Source organism: Panthera leo, chromosome B3 (genome assembly GCF_018350215.1).
Source record: "Panthera leo isolate Ple1 chromosome B3, P.leo_Ple1_pat1.1, whole genome shotgun sequence".
NCBI lineage: Eukaryota > Metazoa > Chordata > Mammalia > Carnivora > Felidae > Panthera > Panthera leo.
In genome coordinates, this window is record NC_056684.1 from 41,670,350 (window position 1) to 41,693,338 (window position 22,989).

The 22,989-nt window shown below is 42.7% G+C and overlaps 1 protein-coding gene across 1 annotated transcript in view; it reads right to left on the reverse strand.

Annotated features, from left to right (window-relative positions):
* The window catches only part of RAB8B (RAB8B, member RAS oncogene family), a 56,242-nt gene extending 44,722 nt beyond the window's left edge, over positions 1-11,520 (reverse strand). The window contains exon 1 of the mRNA XM_042941808.1: positions 11,316-11,520. Within this exon, the coding sequence (XP_042797742.1) occupies positions 11,316-11,439 (124 nt within the window). The 5' untranslated portion in view covers positions 11,440-11,520. The remainder of the gene's footprint in view (positions 1-11,315) is intronic.
* Between the last annotated feature and the right edge of the window lie 11,469 nt (positions 11,521-22,989).

Genomic DNA, 22,989 nt, shown 5'->3' on the forward strand with positions numbered 1-22,989 from the left:
GAGGCAATGCAACGCATGTCTGCGTTAGCCGCGTGGGAGCTTGTTGAGGGAGAGGCTGATTTCGTCTTTCCGTGCAATACACTTCTCAAGTCAGTTTACACAGTTGTGACAGACCGTTGAAAGGCCCTGCTACTCTAGTCTAAGTGCCAACACACTTGGCCCCATGGAAAACTCCAGGACCCATTCTGAGAAGAGCAGGTTGTTGTGGACAGAGTGTGCTCATGGCTTGTCTAAGACTCATGTGACTGATCAAGTCAATTACTCTCTCAGAACTTTAGCTTCCTTGTCTAGAACAGGGAGATAGCAACTTCTGTCCATAGAGGTGATCATTGAGGAGTTGAACATGAGGGTCCCAGTGAGGTAGGCAACTGATACTGTCTGCTAATCTAACTGGTCTCTTGCATAAAACCCTCAGTGACCCCCGCTGTTCTCAGGACAGACCGTTGAGCAGGTTTAAAGGCCCATCACAACATGTCCTCTAATTTCTGTTCAACTTTACCTCCCACCTCACTTGAGGCTTCAGCCAGACCGGATGTCCTGAGTTCTTCCAGAAGTTGTCTGGTACACCTGCAGCGGGGGAGCCCTCCTTCCCAGCACTCTCCCATTCTACCCAACTAAGTACTCCTTCGGGTTCTGATCTCAGCTTAGACGCCATTTCCTCCTAGAAGCTTTCTCTTCTGCGCTTTCACAACCTCTTATGTTTACTTTGGAGCCGTCTTCATCATTGTGTTAAACTGCCTGAGTACTTGTTACTCTTTCCCCCTCTCAAAATTGGTGGACTAAATAAAGTTGCTGAAGGAGTGAATGTAGTGAAAATGAAAATGACTTTGTTTCTGACAGTAGTAAATGACTAACAAAATCTCTGCAGTTCTCACCCTAAGCTTTGTAAGCAACCTCCCCACCCGCGGTCTCTCCTTTTTACTGGTGAGAAAGCAAAGATCATGAGAAGAAGTTAAAAGACTTGACCAAAAGCAAATGGCTGATCAAGGGCAGAGATGTGTTTGGCCCCTACATCTCCTGGTTCAAACACTGAATTTTTTACTACAGAATGTTGACAATGTCCAAATTTTATGCTATACCACTGGTGTCTTTTCATAGCAAGGGAACTGAAGGCAGATGATATGCAAGAGTAAAGAGACTTGACGTCTGAAAACTGATACCCAAAGCCTGGCTCTGGGTGACCTGGAGCCATCTCCACGCCCGCCGGCCTCAGGCCCCCCAAGCGTCAGTTGGAAATTTAGCACCAACATACCTAAGCAGCAAAAAGTTTCCTACCTTTTTCAATTATTTTGCACCTACTTGACCATGTTTTATGTGAAGAAAATGAGAGAATTTGAAAATACTTTATGCGTCTCTTCTCACAGAAATATTCTTTACAACCTTCACATGGTTATTTTTCTGGTGACATTTAGCTTTATTATTCAAAGCAAAGCATTTTTTAAAGACAGGATTCAAATTCTTTCAGCAGTCTCCTTAGGACTACAAAAAGTTTAACCGATTTACAACATCAACACAGGCGTGGCTTGAATTAACTAGTGCCATTATTTCTTCCCTCTGTCTTCAAGTCATCAAGACACTAGTGTCCACCTGCAAGAAGAACCCTCGTCCACAGTCATTCACTGAAAGGACAAACCCTTTTTTCTTTACAGACACTACTTGATTTCATAGACTCGCAGGATGATGCAGCCAGAAGAGACTATGAAAACCATCGAAGCCTGTATCTGCCTTTCACAATGAGAAAACAGGCCCAGTCTAACTGTCCTTGGGGAGGGGCTTAAGCAGGGCTGATTGGAAACATGCACCAATTGTTTTTCAGAGTACTATACATTCTGCAATAACAGATAATTGGAATAAAAACTGTGATAAATCATATACTGAGATCACAACACAAATTTAAAATGTATTGAGGAGGGCACCTTTTGGGATGAGCACTGGGTGTTGTATGGAAACCAATCTGACAATAAATTTCATATATTGAAAAAAAAAAACAAATTTAAAATGTAATGGTATTTATCAAAGTTGAAGGCTGAAGGGCCAAGATAGAGACACCCCTCTGATATTATATACATGCATGTCTTAAAATTTGATTATAATAGAATTTTCTGGAAGTGAAAGAAATTATTTTGCTTGTCCCACCAATTTTTCATGCTTCTGTATGATTTGAAATTTTCAAAACAAAAGTAAGTAGACAAAATAGGAAACACACTCGCTCAAATTATTTTGTTTGTGGATACACCTCATCTGTCACTGTTCATGTTACCGGCTATGACTGAGACAAGCACCAATTTTTTACTAATGAGTTCGAAACAATGTAAGGGAGCAATGAAGTCAAAAGTCACTATTAATCCTCACACTCTTTTATTTGTTTTTTTTTTCAGAGTTTATTTACTTATTTAGAGGGAGAGACAGATTGCGAGCAGTGGGGGAAAGAGAGAGGGGAAGAGAGAATACCAAGCAGGCTGTGCTGTCAGGGCAGAGCCCAACATGGGGCTCGAACTCAGCAAGCATGAGATCATGACCTGAGCTGAAATCAAGAGTCAGATACGCAACCAACTGAGCCATCCAAGCACCTCTATTTCCTTTTTTAAAGATTTTAATTTTAAATAATCTACACTCAACGTGGGGCTCGAGCTTACAACCCCAGGATCAAGAGTCGCACACCTAACCGACAACCCAGCCAGGCGCCCCAATCCTCACACTTTCTTTTTTAAAGTTTATCTTGAGAGAGAGAGAAAGAAAGAAAGTTAGCAGAAGAGGGGCCGAGAGAGCGAATCTCAGGCAGGCTCCGCACTGTCAGGGCAGAGCTGGACGCGGAACTGGAACTAACGAACCATGCGATCAGGACCTGAGCCAAAGTCGGATGCTCAACCTACCGGGCCACCCAGGAACCCCCCAGTCCTCACACTCTTACCGGCAGAAGTTTCTAACTCCTACCCAATAGTTTCTCCAACTACTAACAAAAGCAAAAGAGACTAAAGGCGTAGCCAGAGAAACTGACAGGGGGAGGAGGGTAGAATGTTGTTTTCATTCTCTTCCCTCTCCCAATCCAACCCCTCTCCCCAAACCCTGGTAAGGGTGAGGTGTTAACGGAGACTGTACTGAGACAGTGGTCTGAATCATTCCAAAACTGAAAGAGTTGACTCTCAATAAAAAATTATTTTCCATGCCATCTGAAGATTTTATTCAGAGACCTTTAGAAAAGAAAAAGTAAAAAATTCTTTGTTGAAAACCATAAACAGCTACCCCATCCAAATTCATAGGCAGCAAACAAATTACAGTAGAGTTAGTCACAGCTCACAATGCAAACTTTTTTTCTTCTTTTTTGTGATGGACTTTGTGTTTTTGTGTATATGAGATTACAATATTGTGTAATACCTATTCCAGACAAATTTTGCACAAGGCCGTAAGAAACAAACTCTTATCATTCAACCTTTATTTATTTATTTATTTTTATTTTTTTTATTGTGTTGATTTATATTGAGAGAGAGAAAGAGAGACAGAGTACAAGTGGGGGGGAGGGGCAAAGAGAGAGAAAGACACAGAATCCAAAGCAGGCTCCAGGCTCTAAGCTGTCAGCACAGAGCCCAGTGTGGGGCTTAAACCCACAAATCGTGAGATTGTGACCTGAGCCGAAGTCGGACGCTCAACTGATTGAGCCACCCAGGCACCCCTTATAATTCAACTTTTAAATAGATCATCCTAAATCTCACGTCAAAACTTGATATTATATTTTAGAGATTGTCCCTCTACATTATATATCAGGAAAACATCTATAAGTTATTAAAATAATTACTGCCAAGTTCTTTGCCAAAATATGCAAAATGTGGGGAAGTCATGCCAGTCTCAGCTCTGCCAGCAGAAAGCTATGCAACACTACACGTTGCTTAACTGCTTTGTGGTTGTGTTTATCATGATGAGGCGGGATTTCATACCTAACCCGGCATTTGCAAAGTGCTCTTCAGTCCTGTAATGCTGTCACAGGGCTGCGACTAGCACTGCCATAGCCTGTCTCTTAATGATAGCAAGACTAAATTTGATGAACATGAGGACATAGAGAGCTTTAGCATTTTTTCCTGGGTGCCAAGAATTAAAATTCTGGGCTGAGGAAGGAGAGCTACTTGGAAAATGTCCCAAGGTTCAGCTACAGGTAAGTACCAGAGTGCCTAATTAAACTGATGCAGAATGCTACAGTCAATACAGCAAGAAAATAGGTGTTTCATTGCAGCCAAGTAACAGGTTGGCTGCAGAGAACAGTTTCCAATTGTTTCCACCACTTTACGCTGCTTTGCAACACTTCTTCCTCTAAAGACAATCAGGCACCTTCCCTTAAGGTTCTTATTAATTCAACTCAAAACGAGACAAATCCCCAAACACAAAACCGAGCAGAGGAAAAGGACACATTTCTACATACAGTATATCCAATTATCATTCCAGGATAACATTTTCACTACTGAAATTTAGCCCTAACAGGATGAACCACAAATAGCTACCTATTCACTTGAGAAAAGAGACGGCAAATGTGTAGGGCAACGCCACCCATTCTCTCCCTTAGTCACCACCGCAGAGGTCAGGAATCCATCGGGCCCTTGGTCTTGGTGAGCTCAGTTAGGAGCTCAGAACTCCACACCAGGCAGCATGCCAGGGGGCCACTACCAACCAGCCAGCCCTGGCATTCGTGCTGAAGTCTATTTCAGCCCGGCTCTGCATATGCCTCAACACACCATGCCAAGATATTGAAATGGGTCTTCAAAGAAAGCCACCTGATGACAGTAAAGCCTTCACTGAAGCCGTAAAAATGGTAATTTTTTTCTACCTGATGTAATTCTAAAGTGGCAATAAGAGCGGAAGACGTAACTGCAAACATTAGTTTTACTCTAGACGCTATGCCACTCTGGTGAGATACACAAGAAGTTCTATACAATAAATATTTATAATCATCTTTTGAAAAACAGAATTTGGCTTTATTCAACCCAAATGCCCAGCCTGGTTCCAATCCACTCGCTACCTTGTCATTCAAACAAGCGCTAGGCAGCATACAGACACAAACAGAGCTCCATCTGCTAATTAAAACTGGGCATGAAACTGTTAACAGGCATCTGTTGCATTGTGTGAAGCTAATGGGCAGAGACAAAGCTGAAAGCTCTTCTGAAGCAAACCCAGTGATGCCACTCATTTTCCATTTGGTATTTATGTCAGTGGGGGGTGGGAAGCAGGGTGTTAAACAGCTTATTATGGAGACTGAAAGACAAGTGATACCGTACCTAGTCTAAAACGTCCCTTTACGTTTTCTACTGGCATTCTTGAGTTAAGAATTCAGATTAAGCCCTTTTGATCTTATCTCAGACATACTGTAATTATAATACTATGGAAGGGAATAATAACCAAAACTCAAGCAATGCTGTAGAGCTCATACAGTGTTTTCACAATTCATCCATCCAGCCATTCATTCGTTCAGTTGATGAGTCATTTAATACAGGCCTTGGAGATTTAAAAGGTGAATAAAGGCTTGATTCCTGCCCCTATGCAATTCACAGCAACCCTGAAAAGTTGGTATAATATTATTAGACTCTATTAGAGATGAAAGAAGTAAGGCCTAGAAGAACAAGTGACTCACCAAGGCCAGAACACTAGGAACGGCAGATGCCAGGACATGAACGGATCGCAGACCCCACTGCTCCTCCTAATTCGCCGTATATCTCCCTAACACCAAACATGAACCAGTCCACTTGATCGGCTACTTGCATTTCACAAACTCCCTATTATGTTATGTTCCACAATATTACTCACCCCTGAAAATCTACTTCTCCATCCCCACTCCAACCCTCCCCTCATCCTGTATCAAATCTCTTTCCCGCAAAATATTCCCAATTCGACTACACCCAAGAGAGCTGGGCCCCAGATGGCTCTGTGTGCAGGCAGGCAGACCGAGACTAGAGCCAGCCTCAGGCCATGCCAGCAGCCCCCTGGTCTTCCACTTCTGGCTCCATGGTTCTTTTCAGATTCAGTTATGGGACTTAATTCACAGATCAACTGCTAAATTTGTCCTGGTCTTCAAAGGCTAGACTTATTTCCCCCCAAGACAATATCCAAACCTGTTTCCCTCCAGCTTTCTCAGTGGGTCCAGACAATGCCAGTGCTGTTGCCCAGAGAACCTCCTCCCTGATTTGCGGCCACATAGAACAGTTGGCAAAACTCTTTTTAAAGTACACTTATTCTTAGGACATATCCATATTGTATCCAAGACTCAGTTTCCCCACACCCATTCTTAATATGTTGGATGGCTTTTCTCATGCACTAAAACACTGATTGAGGAGGTAAATTTAACCCTTTATTATCAAGCATTAAGTTCTACTTTTTCTGAAATAGTATGGTTATCAAAGCTATCACTTAGATGGAAAACCTCCTGACAGCTTTGAAAGAACACAATGACATTAAAATAAAGCTTTATGTACAAAATGTTCAACTTGAAGTTGCATGTTCCTTGCATAGTTTTGTTTGAGAGTCTGAAACCAAGGAAAACAACTATGAAAATTAAAATCAACTTGCTCTACATATCTGGATTATGCTCGGCCAAATGTTGACAACATCTTGGATAAAAATGTAAATATGACAAAGTTTGTTTTTCAGTCAATAAGTCTTGATAAAAGCCTTGAATTGCTACCAACCAAAAACAGTTTTTAATTTGAAGCTGGGGTCGACACACTTTTTCTATAAAGGAACAGTGAGTAAATATTTTTAAGCTTTGTAGAACACATATGGTCTCTGTTGCATATTCTTCTTTGTTTTATTTTTTAATAACTCTTTAGAAACGTTAACAATCATTCTTTGCTTATTGATGGCACAAAAGCTGCAAGCCACATTTGGCCTGGGGGCCACAGTTTGCCAAGCCCTGATTTTAGGAAAAGCAAATCCAAGAAAAAAAATGCACTGTTACAGAATAAAACATGGAAAAGTGCTCTGATGAGACCAGGCAGCGACAATTAACCAGCACACTGCCGTTAACATGATTTCATTAGTTATTTTGCACATGGAAGGAACGTTAATGACAGGATGCACTTTGATCTTCCAATCTGAAACTATGGACACAAAAGAAAGGGCAAAGGACAGCTATAATGTGCTGAGTTATCCCAACAGAAATTCCTCACAGAAAAACGCATGTGCAAAATCTAATTCCTCCCTGGGAAAGGCGGTGACTTGGATTTATGGAGGTGATCAGACTGATCAAAACTAGCAGCAGCTCGACTGTGAAAAGTGACACAGACTTGAACTAAGCTCTGCTGCTCCCGGCTGCGTGATCTTGACACTGTCAACTTCACCTTCGTGCTCCTATTTACAAGATTGGGGCAAGGGTATAAAGTAGATAATTTCTAACTCTTTCTGCTGTCAAACTATGACTAAACTAAATAATGAAACCACTCAGGAAATACCCTAACAGGAAGAAGGGGGGAGGGCAGGGGAGAGACAGCCAGGGGAAGACGCTCACGCTGTCCAGTCAAAGGACAGGGCTAGGTTTTCTCTTTCTGTTCCATCAGTACCTTGCTCAGGACAGGCCTTTCCAAGGTGTCAGTATGGCCTCATACGGATAATAAACTGCACCCACATCCCATAGGAATTAGGATGCAGAGCTGACTGTACTACTGTTTCCTAAGTGTCTCAATGTCACATTTTACAGACATTTAATTAAACATTAATTATGATTACATAAGAGGTTGGGGGGAGCTAATCGAAAAACTTTTTTCAGTTCTCAAACAACTGAACTGAAAGGCTCCTTGGTCCTAGGCACTGGGCCTATAATTTCAAGCGGGTAAAACATCCCTACGCAATAGTCAACAAATATTATCTGACTGATACACTGAAGGATCCCCAATAGGCCAGGTGAGGGAAAATGTACCCTCCACCACCCCCAAGAGCAGAAAGGAAATGAGGGAAGCCAGGGTATCAGAGAAGGTAGCAGGACCTTAGAGAAGTAAGAAGAAAGTTCTTGTGTGTGTGAGACAACAGTATCTGTAATCAAAATGACTGTCTCCTTCCTGTCATGATGGCCGAACCACTATCCAACAGGGTCTAAGGATGGCAGATGCCTTTTTTAAAAAATGACTTCCACCTTGACAGAGCAAAATTAAGACTTAACGTGTATCCTCATGGGGAGAAACAAGCACACATACGTAGGTACCAAAGCACGAGCACGCGCATACGCACACACACATACACACAAACACACACACACACACACACACACACCCCTCGGGCATTAAGAAATGACTCTTTCCTGTGACGTTGACCTTATCAAGTTTTGTCAGCAAGGCTGTAGCAGAACCTAGGAGAAACCCAGGAACTTACACAATTGGGTACCTCAAAAAACAATTATGACTGGAAGGAGATAGACCACCAACTCTTACCTCAACAACTTCAGATCACCTGGGGATGGGGGAGGAGGTGGGGAGGGGGAGTGGACATGGCTATTAGAGATGTGGACACTCCAAGCCTACGTTTGTGGTTAGTGAAGAATGTGTGGAACTTTTTTCACTAGAATGGTGTTAACATTCACCTTCTTTTCCCAGCTTAATTTCAAGTGCAAAGCATTAGGTTTCAGGTATACAAGTTTTCCTGCTGTTTGAAGGCAGTGTGATACCACTTCCTGTCGGGTTCTGGGGCTAAGTAAGAGGCATGGATTTCCCCTCCTCCACGTCAACTGAAGACACAGCTCAGAGCCTCTTTTAACCACATCCACCCCACAGAAATATAAAGAGCAAGATCACATACGAGACTCACCCCATTTAACGTCTCCCTTCTGTTCTACACAGTTTCAGGATACTGGTTTTCCTGCCTTCATGGCTGCAACCCTTCACCGAACCAATTGCAATAATAAAAAAAAAAAATCCACACAAGAAAGATTCTAAGCCAACAACATGAAAAGTAATTTTTAAAAGCTACTATCACAAAAGGAAGCAGATACTCTTAGAGGAATGTGGAACGAAAATTAGGGCAAAAAAAAAAAGGGGGGGTTACTAATAAAGCTATTACAAATGAGCAAAAGTCATCCAAGGAGCTTACCAGAAACAGCATCAGCGAGACTCATTCACTTTCGACACAGAGAATGCTTCTGGGAGGGTCACATAGAGAATGGACAAAAGGCTACCCACTCCACTTGTTAGAAATTGTCCTTTACCATCTGGACTGCAATATGCATTCAACAGTGAAAAAGGTTTATTTGGGGTTTTGAAATTAGTACCAGCATCAAAACTACTGTCCTTTGGTTGCTGTGACAGCTCCCACCAAATCTCTTGGGAATATACTTGAGACATGACATTTAAAATCTGCTTCCTCAGAAAAGAAAAAGTCCCACTCAAGAATGACTGCCAAGAACTTGCAACTCAAACTTCCCTAAGCCCAGACATCATAACATGGGGGGGGGGGGGGGGGGAATCAGAGCACTCAATCCATATGAAAGAGGCCAGATCAAACAAACAAACAAACAAACAAACAAACCAAAGAATTTTCCAGCTCTTAATTTTAAGAGCACTCTATATCCAAATATTCTTTTTTTAATGGTAAATAATCCTTAAAACATACAATACTCACATACAATTATTACCATAGCACTAGCCCCGTAATAACCCCAGAAGTTCATGGCGAAATATGCTGTAAGAACCATGTGAAAGGTGCTTAAGTGAGCTACTATTAGAAACCACAGACATCACCCAACCAAAAGCTAAGATTCTTAAGGTACTTAATTAACTGCAGCTATTTAATAAAGGAAATGATGTTAAGGTCACTTGTATAGGCAGCTTACAACCAGTTTTGGGGCGCCTGGGTAGCTCAGTCAGTTAAGCGTGTGACTCTTGATTTTGGCTCGGGTCATAATCTCACGGGTGATGGGTTTAAGCCCCACACTGGGCTGCGCACTGACAGTGCGGAGCCTGCTTGAGATTCTCTCTCCCTCTCTGTCTGCCACTCCTGTGCTCTTTCTCTCAAAATACATAAATAAAATTACAAAAAGAAAAAACACCAGTTTGATTTGCTCTTCAGCTTATGGTAAGTTAGAGATCTCTTTACCTGGACACAAAGTCTTGCCAGTACAAAAGCAGAAAGGACAGCTCCCAACCAAGATCAGGAAAAACTGAATCAATTGAAAGCAACTGGGGGAGGGGGGGGGGGGTGGGTACAGTGCATGTTGTGATTCATTTAGCAAGTAATAATTAAAACCAAAGCAAAATGCATAGGAAGGCAGGCAGAATGTAAGATCAATTCCTCTGCTGAGAAGTTATTAAACATTCAAGCCCAAGAATTTAAAAAGTTGGGAAGTGTTGCTTCTTAGGCGATGGTAGTAAAGGAGTGAACCATATTTTCCTGACCACACCATTCCCAAGAGTCACCAATTCTCTTAACACCCGTTAACACTCACACAACAATTTAATATCCTGTAGACATTATTCCACCCTTAGTCACTTTTTGCTCTTTCTCTGGCACTTGATCCGAAGGAAGAAGAGGGAGAAAATGGTAAGCAGTGTTTTCGGTTACTGCAGAAAGTCCTGTGCCCCACACTTTCCATTTCCCCTCCCTTTCCCATTTTCTCCGTCTTCTCGGTACACCCGCTCAACTGTATATTCCGCTTCCCCTTTTGCCTCCTGTCTCACGCCCAGCTCTCTTTTACTTTCTCCACCACCTATCCTCACTCTGGCCCCCTGAACTGTTCTCCCCATCCTGCAATTTTGTTCTGCCCCTCCCAGGAGGAGGGATCCAGACCTCTTGCGGCCAGTGCCCCCAATCCCTCACCTCCTGATCACTCATTCCCCCGAATTCCCTTCCGATTGTCGGGTTCTCACCTCTCTTGTCCCTGATGTCCTCCCTTCTTTTACTTCACGTCCCTCCTACTCCCCCCAAAGCTTCATTTCCCCCTTCACATTTCCTTCCTCTTTCCTGTCTTTTAATCCATTTCACACCCACTATCCCCTTCTCTTTCTCCATGAGATTTCGTGTGTCCCCCCCCCCCCGCTCCAATCACTTTGTCCTGCTAAGACCCTTCCCTGTCACTCCCCCAACCCTCTAATTTCCCCCAATACCCCCAGTCCTTGTTCCTCTGGTTCCCCTTCCTTTGCCCCCAAGTTCCCTCTTCACCTCCCCCCTCCTCAGCCTCACGTCCCCGCCCGCCCCTCTCCCTCACGCCTTCACCCTCTCCCACTACCCTCGCCACCCTGCCGTCCCCGGGGTCCCCTCCCTGGGGCTCCCAAGCCCTCCTCCAGCCCTCTCCCCCGCCGCCTTGCACCCGCCCCCCACATCTCACTCCCTGTCCCCGGCCGCGGCCCCTCCCTCACCGATGGTGGAGATGAAGGTGGTGTTGAAGGCGTCCTCGGAGAAGCGGAATAGGAGGCAAGTCTTGCCCACCCCCGAATCGCCGATCAGCAGCAGCTTGAACAGATAATCGTACGTCTTCGCCATCTTCTCGCTCCGGCCCTCTGACCGGGGAGCTAGAGAAGCGGCGGAGAGAGGCGGGGAGGGGGCCGCGGGCGAGGGGGCGTGTCCGCCGAGCCACCACCGCTCGCCCCGCCCTGAGACCCGCCCCTTCCCTTGGAGAAGGCCTGCGCGCCCCGCCCCACGCGGCCAATCCGAGGGGGCTTCGTCATCACCGCCCGCGTCCCAGGGCTTGATGGGATTTGTAGTTCCTTTGGAGAGTCTCGGGCGTGCCCAGCGCGGGCTGTCCGAGCAGCCCCAAGGGATATAAGAGGATCTGCTCGGGCCTCGGTGACCCGGTGGATTAGACGTTTCCACCCCTGCCGGGAAGGAGGGTCCCCTTTCGGACTCTGCGCGTAGTGTCGCTGGAACTCAAGTTCACCGTTTTCTTTGTGTGTGGGCGCCTTTCAAATCCAGACCTCGGAATCTGAGTCCCACGACTCCCGTATGTCTCCGGTCCGGACCCGGAGCAGAGATGCCTTCTTTGCTTCATGCTGCTGTGGCGCAGCCTGTGGATTATCTGCAGAGTGCGTTATCTGGCTTCTCCTGCAGTTCCTTATCAGCACCACCTCAAGCCCCCTCCCGCAGCTCCTCAGTTACAGAGCTCCAAAAGAATGATTGCCGTTCTAACTTGAACCTCAGCTGTGTTCTCTTCACAGCACACAGACCAGAGCCAAATACAATTGGTATTTTAGAGATCTGTTGTGCAGACCGCTCCCCTCCCAAGGCAAGAGGATGGATAAAAAAAATCTGGAAATTGAAAATATTAAGACTTGTGCTACAGGTCTATGTCCTATAAAATGAAAATCATTATGCGAGGCCCGAACTATGACGTTGGGAATGAGAATCGGATTTTGTCTTGGCTCAGCGACTCAGCTGTTCAATCTCTGCGCCCCAGTTTTCTCATCTGTAAAATGGGCATAAAACAAGCATTTCATAGGGTTGTAAAGAAAATTAAATGAAATACCTAACATAAATGTTTGTGGTGATAGTTACCTTCTTAAGCCCTCTCTCTCCATGGATGACAAATGAAGGGGAGGGGGCAGCATTGTCATACTCAATGTAATCCTTTATTTACTGTTTTAGACTATTCTATAATTGTTTTGTGGATGTATCATTAAGGCCTCTTTCATTTGCTACTGGCAGAAACCCAACCAGAACAAGTTCTCCTGGAAAGGAAGTTTCCTGGCTCAAGTAAAGCCACAGGGCAAGGAATGGCTAAGGAGGTCTAGGACCAGAGGCTTCATCCAGTCAGGGTTCAATCTCCCATCTCTTCTCTCTTCTCAGTTTTAACTTCTAATATGTCAAATACCTACAGATAAGACCCACATGAACAAAAGCTCTTCAGAGTACTCAATAATTTTTTTTTTATTTTAGAGAAAGAGAGCGGGGAGAGGGACAGAGGGAGAGAGAGACGATCTTAAGCAGGCTCCATGCTCAGCAAGAAGCCCAGAGAGACGCAGGGCTTGATCCCACGACCTTGGGATCATGATCTGAGCTGAAATCAAGAGTTGGTGGCTCAACCGACTGAGCCCCTAGGCACCCCACCTCAATAATTCTTAAGAGGATAAAGGGGTCCTGAGGCCAAAATATTAGAGAACAACTGGCCTAGGCATTTACCTTAGATCTAAGGAAACACCTTATGGAAGGTTAGAGGAGGTTATTAAGGAAACCAGTGGACTCAACCATTAGTGGAATAAGGAAAACACTTGGGACAGTAAACAAGATGTCAGACTTTCCTTCCTTCCTTCCTTCCTTCCTTCCTTCCTTCCTTCCTTCCCTCCTTCCCTCCTTCCCTCCTTCCTTTCTTTTAATGTTTATTTTTGAGGGGGGGGGAGAAAAGGCAGAGAGAGAGGGAGACAGAGAATCCAAAGAAGGCTCTGAGTTGTCAGTGCAAAGCCTGATGTGGGGGCCCAACCCACAAACTGTGAGATCATGACCTAAGCTGAAGTTGGACGCTCAGCCGATTGAGCCACTCAGGCACCCCGACAGCAGGCTTTTCTAAAACACCTCAAGTGGCTTGTGACTTTATATACAGTGTCAGTGATACTCCATTCTTAGTCTTGTGGCAGAAGATTTGGTTGGTCTTAGTATTGGCCTTCACCTTCCATGTAGAAAAAAGATGAAATGTGTCATTAACTCACACTTATTGGTAATACAGTACCCAGAGAGTTGCTGCTAACAAAATGTCTAGTTCCTAGAGCCTGCCTGATGGAAACAAAGGTCTAAGGAGGTCAGTGTCAGTTTCTGCCCCGTTAAGGGAAGGGCTCTGTCCTCTGGCACAGGCTGAGCCTCCTTGCCCCAGTCAGTTCTCGTGCAAGTCTGTGAATTTGGCCTCAACCAGGGCTGAACAAGTGTGAACAGCTCAGTTCTATATCTGCACCTTCATTCTGAGAAAGAAGTAGGAAAAAAATCTTCAAAGACCAGTGAAATCTTTCTTTTATAAAATGTGTATTGATTTAAAATAAATTTTAGTCCTACTATCTGCATGCAACTGTTGCCATTCTTTTTCCGTATGAATAAGAACATACAGATGTGGTATAGAACTTAAGTTCAGAAAAGAAGTTGGGGCACCTGGGTGTCTCAGTTAGGAAAGCATCTGACTCTTGATTTTTGACTCAGGTCATGATCTCACAGTGGTGAGATCAAGTTCTGCACTGGCCATAGAGCCTGCTTAAGATTCTCTCTCTACCTCTCCCTCTCCTGCCCCTCTCCTGCCTGCTCTCTCTCTCTCTAAAGAAAAAAAAAAAAGAAAAAAAGTTAGAGTTAAGAATTTTAAAGTCCCTAAATTTCCTTAGGGGAATTTTTTTAATTGATGGGAATTAAAAAAAAATCTGTCTTATTTTCACTTCCCTGGTTTTTCTCTATTACCAAGTATATAATATTGGGACTTTCTAGGTGGTAAGTCTGTGCATCACTGTTGAACCATTCACAAATTTTGATATGTGGGCCCTATTTCAAGAAGAATTCAAATTTTTCTCTTTATGCATTATTAATTTTTAAATTTGTACAACAATGTTACTTACAGAACAGATTTGGTGGTAGGCACAGTACTATTATATCAAGAGGCACCTGGATGGTTCAGTCAGTTAAGCGTCCAACTTCGGGTCTAGTCATGATCTCACAGTTTGTGGGTTTGAGTTCCGTGTCGGACTCTGTGCTAACAGCTCATAAGCCTGGAGCCTGCCTTGGATTCTGTGTCTCCCTCTCTCTCTCTTTGTCCCTCCCTACTCACACTCTGTCTCTCTCTCAAAAATAAATAAACATTAAAAAAATTTTTTTTAATCAGGGTACTTTTCTCAAAGGACTGGACGATAAGTTTATTTGTAGAGCTGAGAGTACCACGTGTAACTGATCACTGATTGCCACCTTGCTTTCTTTCTCTCAGTGGCATTGGTGACCCCTTTCAAAAAACCCATGCTACTGTGCTCTGAGGAAACCACATCAGTATTTTTTGCCAGTTGCCCAGACCCATCTTTGAAATGCTGCATCACTGCAGAGCACTAGGAAGACCAGCACATTCAATCTGATTCTGTAAATATTTACTGAAGCCTTTGATAAGGTTAACATCTACATGGCAGCTTGACTTACAGAAATCTCGATGTCCAAGGAGTTTACTCTCTGTGGTTTTTGTGAGACCAGCACTCTTTCTTCCTGCTTTTGGTAAGTGCTCCTCCCCCACTGATGGCTGTGAATCAGGGTACTCTACTCCTCCAGCCAAAGAGGTGGATGTAAGGCCGAGCTGGGTGAACCTGAGTTCTTCCCTGTGAATCTCCTGATGAGGTGGGGCAATGATACTGAAAGGAGGTCTGAATGGTGGGAGGTCTGTGTGAGCTTCAGGCTGGTTTTGAACAGAGCTTTAGTTCGTTTTCCTGTATTTTCTTGTTGCTGCCCTCCTCTACGTGTTCACCATGTCCTTGGACTGGCTTTCCTCAGGACCGCCATGTTGCACAATTCCAAGGGCATTATTCACATCTCACAGTTTATTCATATGGGGGATCAAAGGCTCCCAAGAATCTACACATATTCTTGAGGGTCTGTGTGTTCTCTAGGCAAATTTTCAAATTTATTCAAGCACTCTTTAACTGTTTTGAATTGCTCTATAGCACTTGAGTGTAAGAAGAGTTACCTTTCTTAACTGCCTAAGTGAAATTAAATTTGGCTGAGACCCCTACCTGGCAAGGGCTGGCAAAACTGGTATCTACCATTATTGGGGCTTTTCCTCCTCTTAATTATATCCTATACGAATCCAGGAGCTTACATGGTCCTGAAACACTAGGGGCAAAGCAGCTTCTGATCATCTGTCTGCACCCAGCAGTGTGGATGCTTCTGCCCAAGCACTCTTGGGTTCTGGTCCTCTGCCATCTGTTGAGCACAGCTGTCCCGGTGGGCTACAAAGATGTCCTTCATGGTGATTATTTTCACTGGCTGATGACTCAGCCATTGAATAAGTTCTCTCTCTGTTATCTAATAGTTTGTGTACTTCTTTGTCTTCTCCCTTACAACTTGAGCTCTTTGAGGAAAAGAACATTTCTAATTTCTCACTGTGTACCCCAGTAGGTACTCAATTAAGCTGTCAAATAAATGAATGAACACCTGATGATCATGCCAGTTTTCTAGTTTTTCAAACAGCTGGTTCACCTTCAGTTTATTATTTGCTTGGGTATTTTTGGCCTCACAAATACCTTTCTGGTTGTACTCTATAGTATATTTATATGTTATTCATTCTGTAAGTATACTGTTCATTGTTGTGTTTAAGAAATCAGTATGATTATATCTTACTTCTCTAGCTTGTCAAGATCATATTGAATGATAATCTCTCAAAAATACCAATGTCTCCTATCACCTGTGTGTCAGCCAAAAACATGCTATTTGTTTAGTGATATTCCAGTGAGACAATTCTATAATTATCTTCATCAGAGAGACAAACTGTACCTTTTCCACCCACTGATGTTTCCTGAGCAATCACAGGGTGAATAATGTCCATTCAAACAAATATCCATTAAGCTCACCCTATGAAACCAGCTCAGCAAGGCCACTTGGAGAATACAAAGGGATCTATCATATGATCCCTTCCCTCAGTTTGCTTCCCATCTAATTGAGGGGAGAATCCACAAGTGATAAGTTCAATAATAAATGGGAGACCAGTATTTGGCTGTATACTCTTCATTTATTATGATGGGTCAGGTGTTCATTCTGATTGGTTGGCTTTTAATTCAGATTGGTTAGGCATCCATTTGACTGGTTGGGTGTCCATTTTGATTATTTGGGCATACATTCTGATTGGTCAGGCTTCCAATGTGATGGATCAAATGCTCTTGCCAAACAGATGGTTAAATATGTTGCATATCTCAACTAGATACGAAAGTTAAATAAAAATGATATGGTACAAAAATTGCTGCATGAAATTACAGTATCTGCTTGATTAACCAATTTCTATAAACCTAGCTTTTTAGAACAGAGTCAGTAGGTGTATAACAAAGGTGTAGAGGGGATGAGAAGATAGTCTGCATCGTTCAGGCCTGAGTTAATCAATGTGACTGAAGGGGAGGCCATCTATAGCATGGGCCCTTAGAATATGGGCAAGGACCACAGCCAACACCCAGATGAAGGCAAAACTCCTTTCCTGGGTGTCAGGAGTGAATACCTAGTCATCTACAATGCAGAAGAAGCCACCCAAGTTGCAACAATTCTGAGTGGCTCCATTTCTGGGCACTGTCCAGCCCACAGAAAGGGGAGGCCAACCTTAGCCTGCATAGAGAGTTGAGATCAATATTTTACTCTACTAAAGGGTGGACTGGAAGGAACCCATTCCACTACCTCTTATATTATTTCTTTTTCTGATAATAAAGTTTCTGACAATAAAATATTTCACAAAAAAATAATAGAAGATTCTAGTAAAATTCATTCCTTTCAGTAACCTAGACATTGCTATGTAGGATTTTGTGTCAAATAAGGCATATGCACTAAATACTATGCATTTTTGGGTGGGGTTTCTTATAAGCGTGGGTGATTAAAGAAAGTTTTGGGACCAACTTTAAAATGGACTTTGATCCAATGGCAAAGTCAAGATACGCTGAAACTCACAATCAGCATCCTAATAGGTATTGAGATGCTTATGGCAGTAAATAATAGAACACTAGATAGCTTGAATAAGAAAAAACATTTAATCACACACTAAAACAATCAGATATAAAACTAATGACAGGTGAGTAATTCAGCAGCTCAAATGACATGCCTGGTACCTGGTTTTTCTCTCTGTCATTTTCTTAGTAATGTTTCCTAAGTAACACTTATTTCAACAGGCCAGCCCAATGTGGTTGCAAAATATCTTCCTGAAACTCCTGAGACTGCTTCCAGATTCAACAAAGCAGGATGTAGAGAGTCCTCTTCCTCAAAAGTTTAAATGAATACCCTAAAACTGAGTTCCACGGGACTGGACTGCCCTTCCATGAATCAATCCCTAGAGTCTAAGATTCTGGCCTACACTAACTGGAGTAAGGCTGAGTGTAGGGTCAAGCTCAACCTAAATCATGGGATTCTGTTAGAAACAGAGAAAAGAAGAGGAGACAAGGCGACAGAAGCAACAAAGGAATACTACCACCTGTTTCAGTGTCAAGTGCATATTGGTTTTTGTACTGAGTACCTCTAAGTGGTTAGTTATGTTGGAATTTCTGCAGAAGTCATGGAGCTGAATCCAGGAAAATTCTGACTTGTTCTCTTATACAAATGGATTGATGTTGAACTGGGAAGAAGAGGCAAGAAGGAAATAACTTTGCTTAAGAAAGAAGGGATAGGTGGTCCAAAGCCAGAATTAACATCGGCACTTACACACCTGGTCCCTTTCTACCCTACTTCAGCAAGCAGCTAAGGTTAAACACTTTAGCAGCCTTGAACTTTCTAAGTTCTGGGGTTTTGTGATGGAAAGAGGAGCAGACAAAGCATCAGGTGACTGGGGTTCTGTTCCCAGCTCTGCCACTAACTAACTCTGTGACCTTAAACAAGGACAACAACCTTTCTGTGTCTCAGTTTCCTCGTCTGTAAAATGAGGGGAGTTTGTTTAGATGATTCCTTTTTGTCTATAAAATCCTTTAGGTGTTAAATCCAAACCCCCGTAACAGGTGACCCAAGACCTGCCTTGGGGATTCTGGTTTTACAGACATTGGTCTCCCAGGCCAACCAAACACCCTGTTGAATCAAGGGGATTTATCAACAGCCCCAAGGCCTAGCGGGTCTCTTGGAGGCCAATCAGGGTGTGGTGCTGGGAAAGGAGCCCAAGACACCTAGTTCCTTGTTCCAAACAGCATTCAATTCACCCTATGACTCAGTTATCGTACTTCTCTCTTTCCAAGGAGTGCAAAGTTTCAGTCCTCTCTGTGATGGCAACAGCAATTTATTAGGTTGCCAATCTAGAAGGTTAAGAGAAAAATGAGATTCTGCTTTGTATTTTGAGCCATATCCAGTTATATTCCTGCTTCCAATTCCTATTTAATATGGATAATCATTTCCCAAATAACCTTAAACATAGGCTTCCCCCTCCCCCCCACCTAATTTAACAGCAGCAAGGCACCCTTAATCAGGGTGCATGTTGAATGTTCCAGAACCTAGGATAAAACACCTTACCTCTTTAATTCCTTGCCTCTCACTCTCCAGACAGAACTGAAGCAGTTAGTATGAAATCAAGTAGAACTCTTTGATTACTCATTTTTAAGATGTACAATTATAAGTGATGGTGACAACATAATAGGATGCTAAAGAAATAAGGCTGAAGAGGTGATTCTTTGGGGCCAAGATGAATATTCAGATTAAGAAAAACTGCTAATGAAATCCCAATCACATAGTAATTTCCCACGTATTGCTTTCTGAAACTCAAGTAGCTATATGGCCTAATTAGGCCTTTTTGGGAGATTATCACAACATCTTATTTCTGCCATGAATGGCATCATTCAGCATTTAATATTCATTGAGGCTTTTATGAAACAGAGAGGTTTCCATATGTCTCTAGAGCAAAACATTTGTGTTTGCCATCTGCTACTCAAGAGTAGTTTTTGTAGGAAAAGAATGCAAATCGCTTGGTTCTTTAATTACTTTGGGGTTAGGCTGTACTATAGCTGGGACTGTGGGACGGCCAATTCACTGAAAGGAGCATACGGTTGTTTACTTAGCCACCAAACTTAAAGAGTTCTTTACAAGCAAACGGCATGAAAAGAAATTGAAGCCTAAAACTATTTTTGTCCTTTAAACTCAAGGCAAAGTCCCTTGTGAAGTGATGTGTGAGACTTTTATAAGTTGGCATTAAGGAGACACTATCTAGGGACACTGGACTTTGAGGTTGTTATAGCAAGCATCAGTTCTCTTTTCTTAATCTTGACACCAAAGGAATATATGACTCAATACTTAAAAAAAAAAAAAAAATCAAAGGATCTCCATGAACTCAGTATAAAAAAAAAAAAGGAATTTACTCTTGGTCACCCAGGAGATAATTACTTGGGCTTTGGACTCTGTGCTGTTCATTTTGCCTTTCCCTCTTTCTCATTACTTTCTCGAATTGTGGATAATTCTCTGCTCAGTAACACCTTCCTAGCCAATGGATACACACCATTAGTTTTGCTTAATCAGGAGTAACTTCAACTGAGAATTTAACCCAACGTGGAAACCCTGGAGCTTAGAGAAATCTATAGATCTCAATTACTGATGCTCTTTGGAGCTCTCACAGTAAATTTCATTCACTGGGATTACTGGAATATAGAATGTAAGAAATTGACAAATCAAAGGGACCTAGTTTGGCTACTGACTATGAGATCCTAACCTCATGGACTTCTGTTTTCTAAGACTATTTTCTGCTTGAAGATGGTATAGAACCAATGAGTATAGAGATCATTTATTGTTTCCAAAGTTTGTATCTCAGAATACGAAGTGAATCAGTAGGTGAAACTAGAAGAATGGGTTTCATGGCCAAACCCTTTTGACAAATTCTGCTATCACAGTGTTTTGATGATAGGGCTTCTCAGAACATTTAATATGCTGATGTGCTTTGTGACTCTTCATAGTCTGGTGCTGAGTGCGGCTTTCCCCACACTTGTGCTCTGAGGCACCTTTTTGATGGAGCACCTTATGGGACCTATGTTCAGTATATATGTCAGGAAAGTGATTTCATCTGAACCCTAGTTTTAGATATGAAGATTGAGCTGTAAAGTCCTACGGTCATGAAGAAAATCAGCATGTTTATAGGAAGGTGTCAGGAAGGGAGGCAACATCCATTTATCAGAGTTCCTGCTGGACTGAGAACATCTGTCCCTGTTCAGGATTCTCCTGAATCCCAGGGCATGGCTCCCTCATGCTACCTCTGTTACAATCACACCCATGGAAAGATTAGCCAAGGGGTCTAGGGTGCTGTGATGGCTGCTTCCTCCTGACCTGGGGCAGTTGACTTGCCCCCAAGTCCTGGGGGACAGACATTGTACTGAACTGAAATGAAAATCACCTTATGTGCAGAAGGAAATTTACCCAGCATTCTAAAAGTGCAAAAAACTAGATTCTTTTTTTTTTTAATGTTTATTTTTGAGAGAGAGAGAGAGAGACACACAGTGTGAGTGGGGGAGAGGCACAGAGAGAGGAAGGCACAGAATCCGAAGCAGGCTCCAGGCTCCAACCTGTCAGCAAAGAGCCTGATGTTGGGCTTGAACTCACGAACCATGAGATCATGACCTGAGCCGAAGTCGGATGCTTAACCAACTGAGCCACCCAGGCGCCCCCAAAAAACTAGATTCTTAAATGAACATTCTTGAGGCTGAGTTTTTTCAGGAAATAAGGCTAATGCCAACGGTCCTGGGTGGCTCAGTCGGTTAAGCATCTGACTCTTCATTTTGGCTCAGGTCATGATCTCACGGTTCATGAGTTTGAGCCCCAATTCGGGCTCCATAGTGACAGCGTGGAGCCTGCTTGGGATTCTTTCTCTCTCTCTGGCCTTTCCCTGCATGTGCTCTAAATAAATAAACAAACAAACAAACGAACTTAAAAAAATTTTTTTAAAAGGTTAATGCCAAGTAATTAAGCTAACATTTGTGGTTTTTTCTTTTGTATCATTCTCTATTTTGAGTGAGTTATAGGATGTGTTAAGGGTCACATCACACCCAGACCAATTTTCTACATTGACATCTAAAGTTCTGTAAAATGGTCTGTGTAATAAAATGTTTTTAAAAATAGATTATTTAAATTTCTTGAGGGCATGAATTATATTCATATTGTATCCCTAATGACCACCACAGGGCTTGGCATACATTAGGCACACAGTAATAAATATGTTTGCATTCATTAGTAAATTACAATCTGATGATTAGACTTTAATAATGATAATAATACATTAATGGTACTAATGACATCCTATCTTTCCAAAAATCTCAAAGATAAATTCCTTGACCTGGTTAAGGTTTAAAAGCAGAAGCCAGTTAACACTCCTTATTTGTAACCTTCTATTTCACAAACGGTTGTACTGTGATGCGGTATTTCTTTCAGGAAATAATAAGTGGGATCACTTCCGTGTTTGACTTTTGAATACATGTACATAGACTTAGATGTGGAATGAGTCCATAGATACCGACTCCTATCTTCCAGTCATTGTAGAATTCCCCTGTCAGCCAGTTGGCCTGTATTAAACATCCCCAGAGATAACACACATAATAATAATCCTGAAACAATGTGTGACCCTGGAGGGCCTACTGAGTCATCAAAGAAGGATTAAGTCATGTTGGTAAATTACAGTTTTTCTGTATATTCATTCACTTAATAAAAACAATTTTTTTTAGCCCCTACAATATATAAAGCAGCTCACTAGGTACTGTAAGGGCAGTAAAGAAACTGATACAGACCATCCCTTAAGAAGCCTGTGGTCTTAGAGGAGAGGTGGGGCACACACATAAGTAATTACAATGCTGGGTAAAATTACAACATGCTGGTAATGTGCTGTTGTGTTAATTTACAGTTCTTTCAAAATTAGCTTATTTTTCTTTCAAAACTGGTAGTCTCTAGGTAAGCAGATTCCCCTGTGAATTAGAATGCCCCATCTCCTGACTATTCTGGATAAGCAGCATCTGTGACATCAAGTTTTATTCGCAGTGATCTGCATTGTCTGGGAGCCATGCTTCTTGTTATATAGCAGGACAGGGCCATCCCAGGAAGGTCTTATTGACCAGCACTAAGTCCCTGACGTTGGACATACAATTCACTTGAACTGGATGGGTGAGGAGGATGAATCACAATGACAGGAAGGTGGGTACTTTGGACAGCAACATAGTAATACAGGGGTCAAGTTGTTAAGTGACAGCCAGAAATGGGGTCAACATAGGCATACAAATTGTCCTTGGCTCGCCGAGTAGCTCCCTCTGAACAGAGAGTGGGTCTGTGGGGGAGAAGGTTGTGGGGCAGTAGGAGGATTTATCAGTCCACACCCCAGAAGTGACCACTACCTGATGATGTGAGTTGACTCTTTTTTTTCTGATTTGAGATATATTTTTATCTCCATTTAAAAAAATTTTTTTA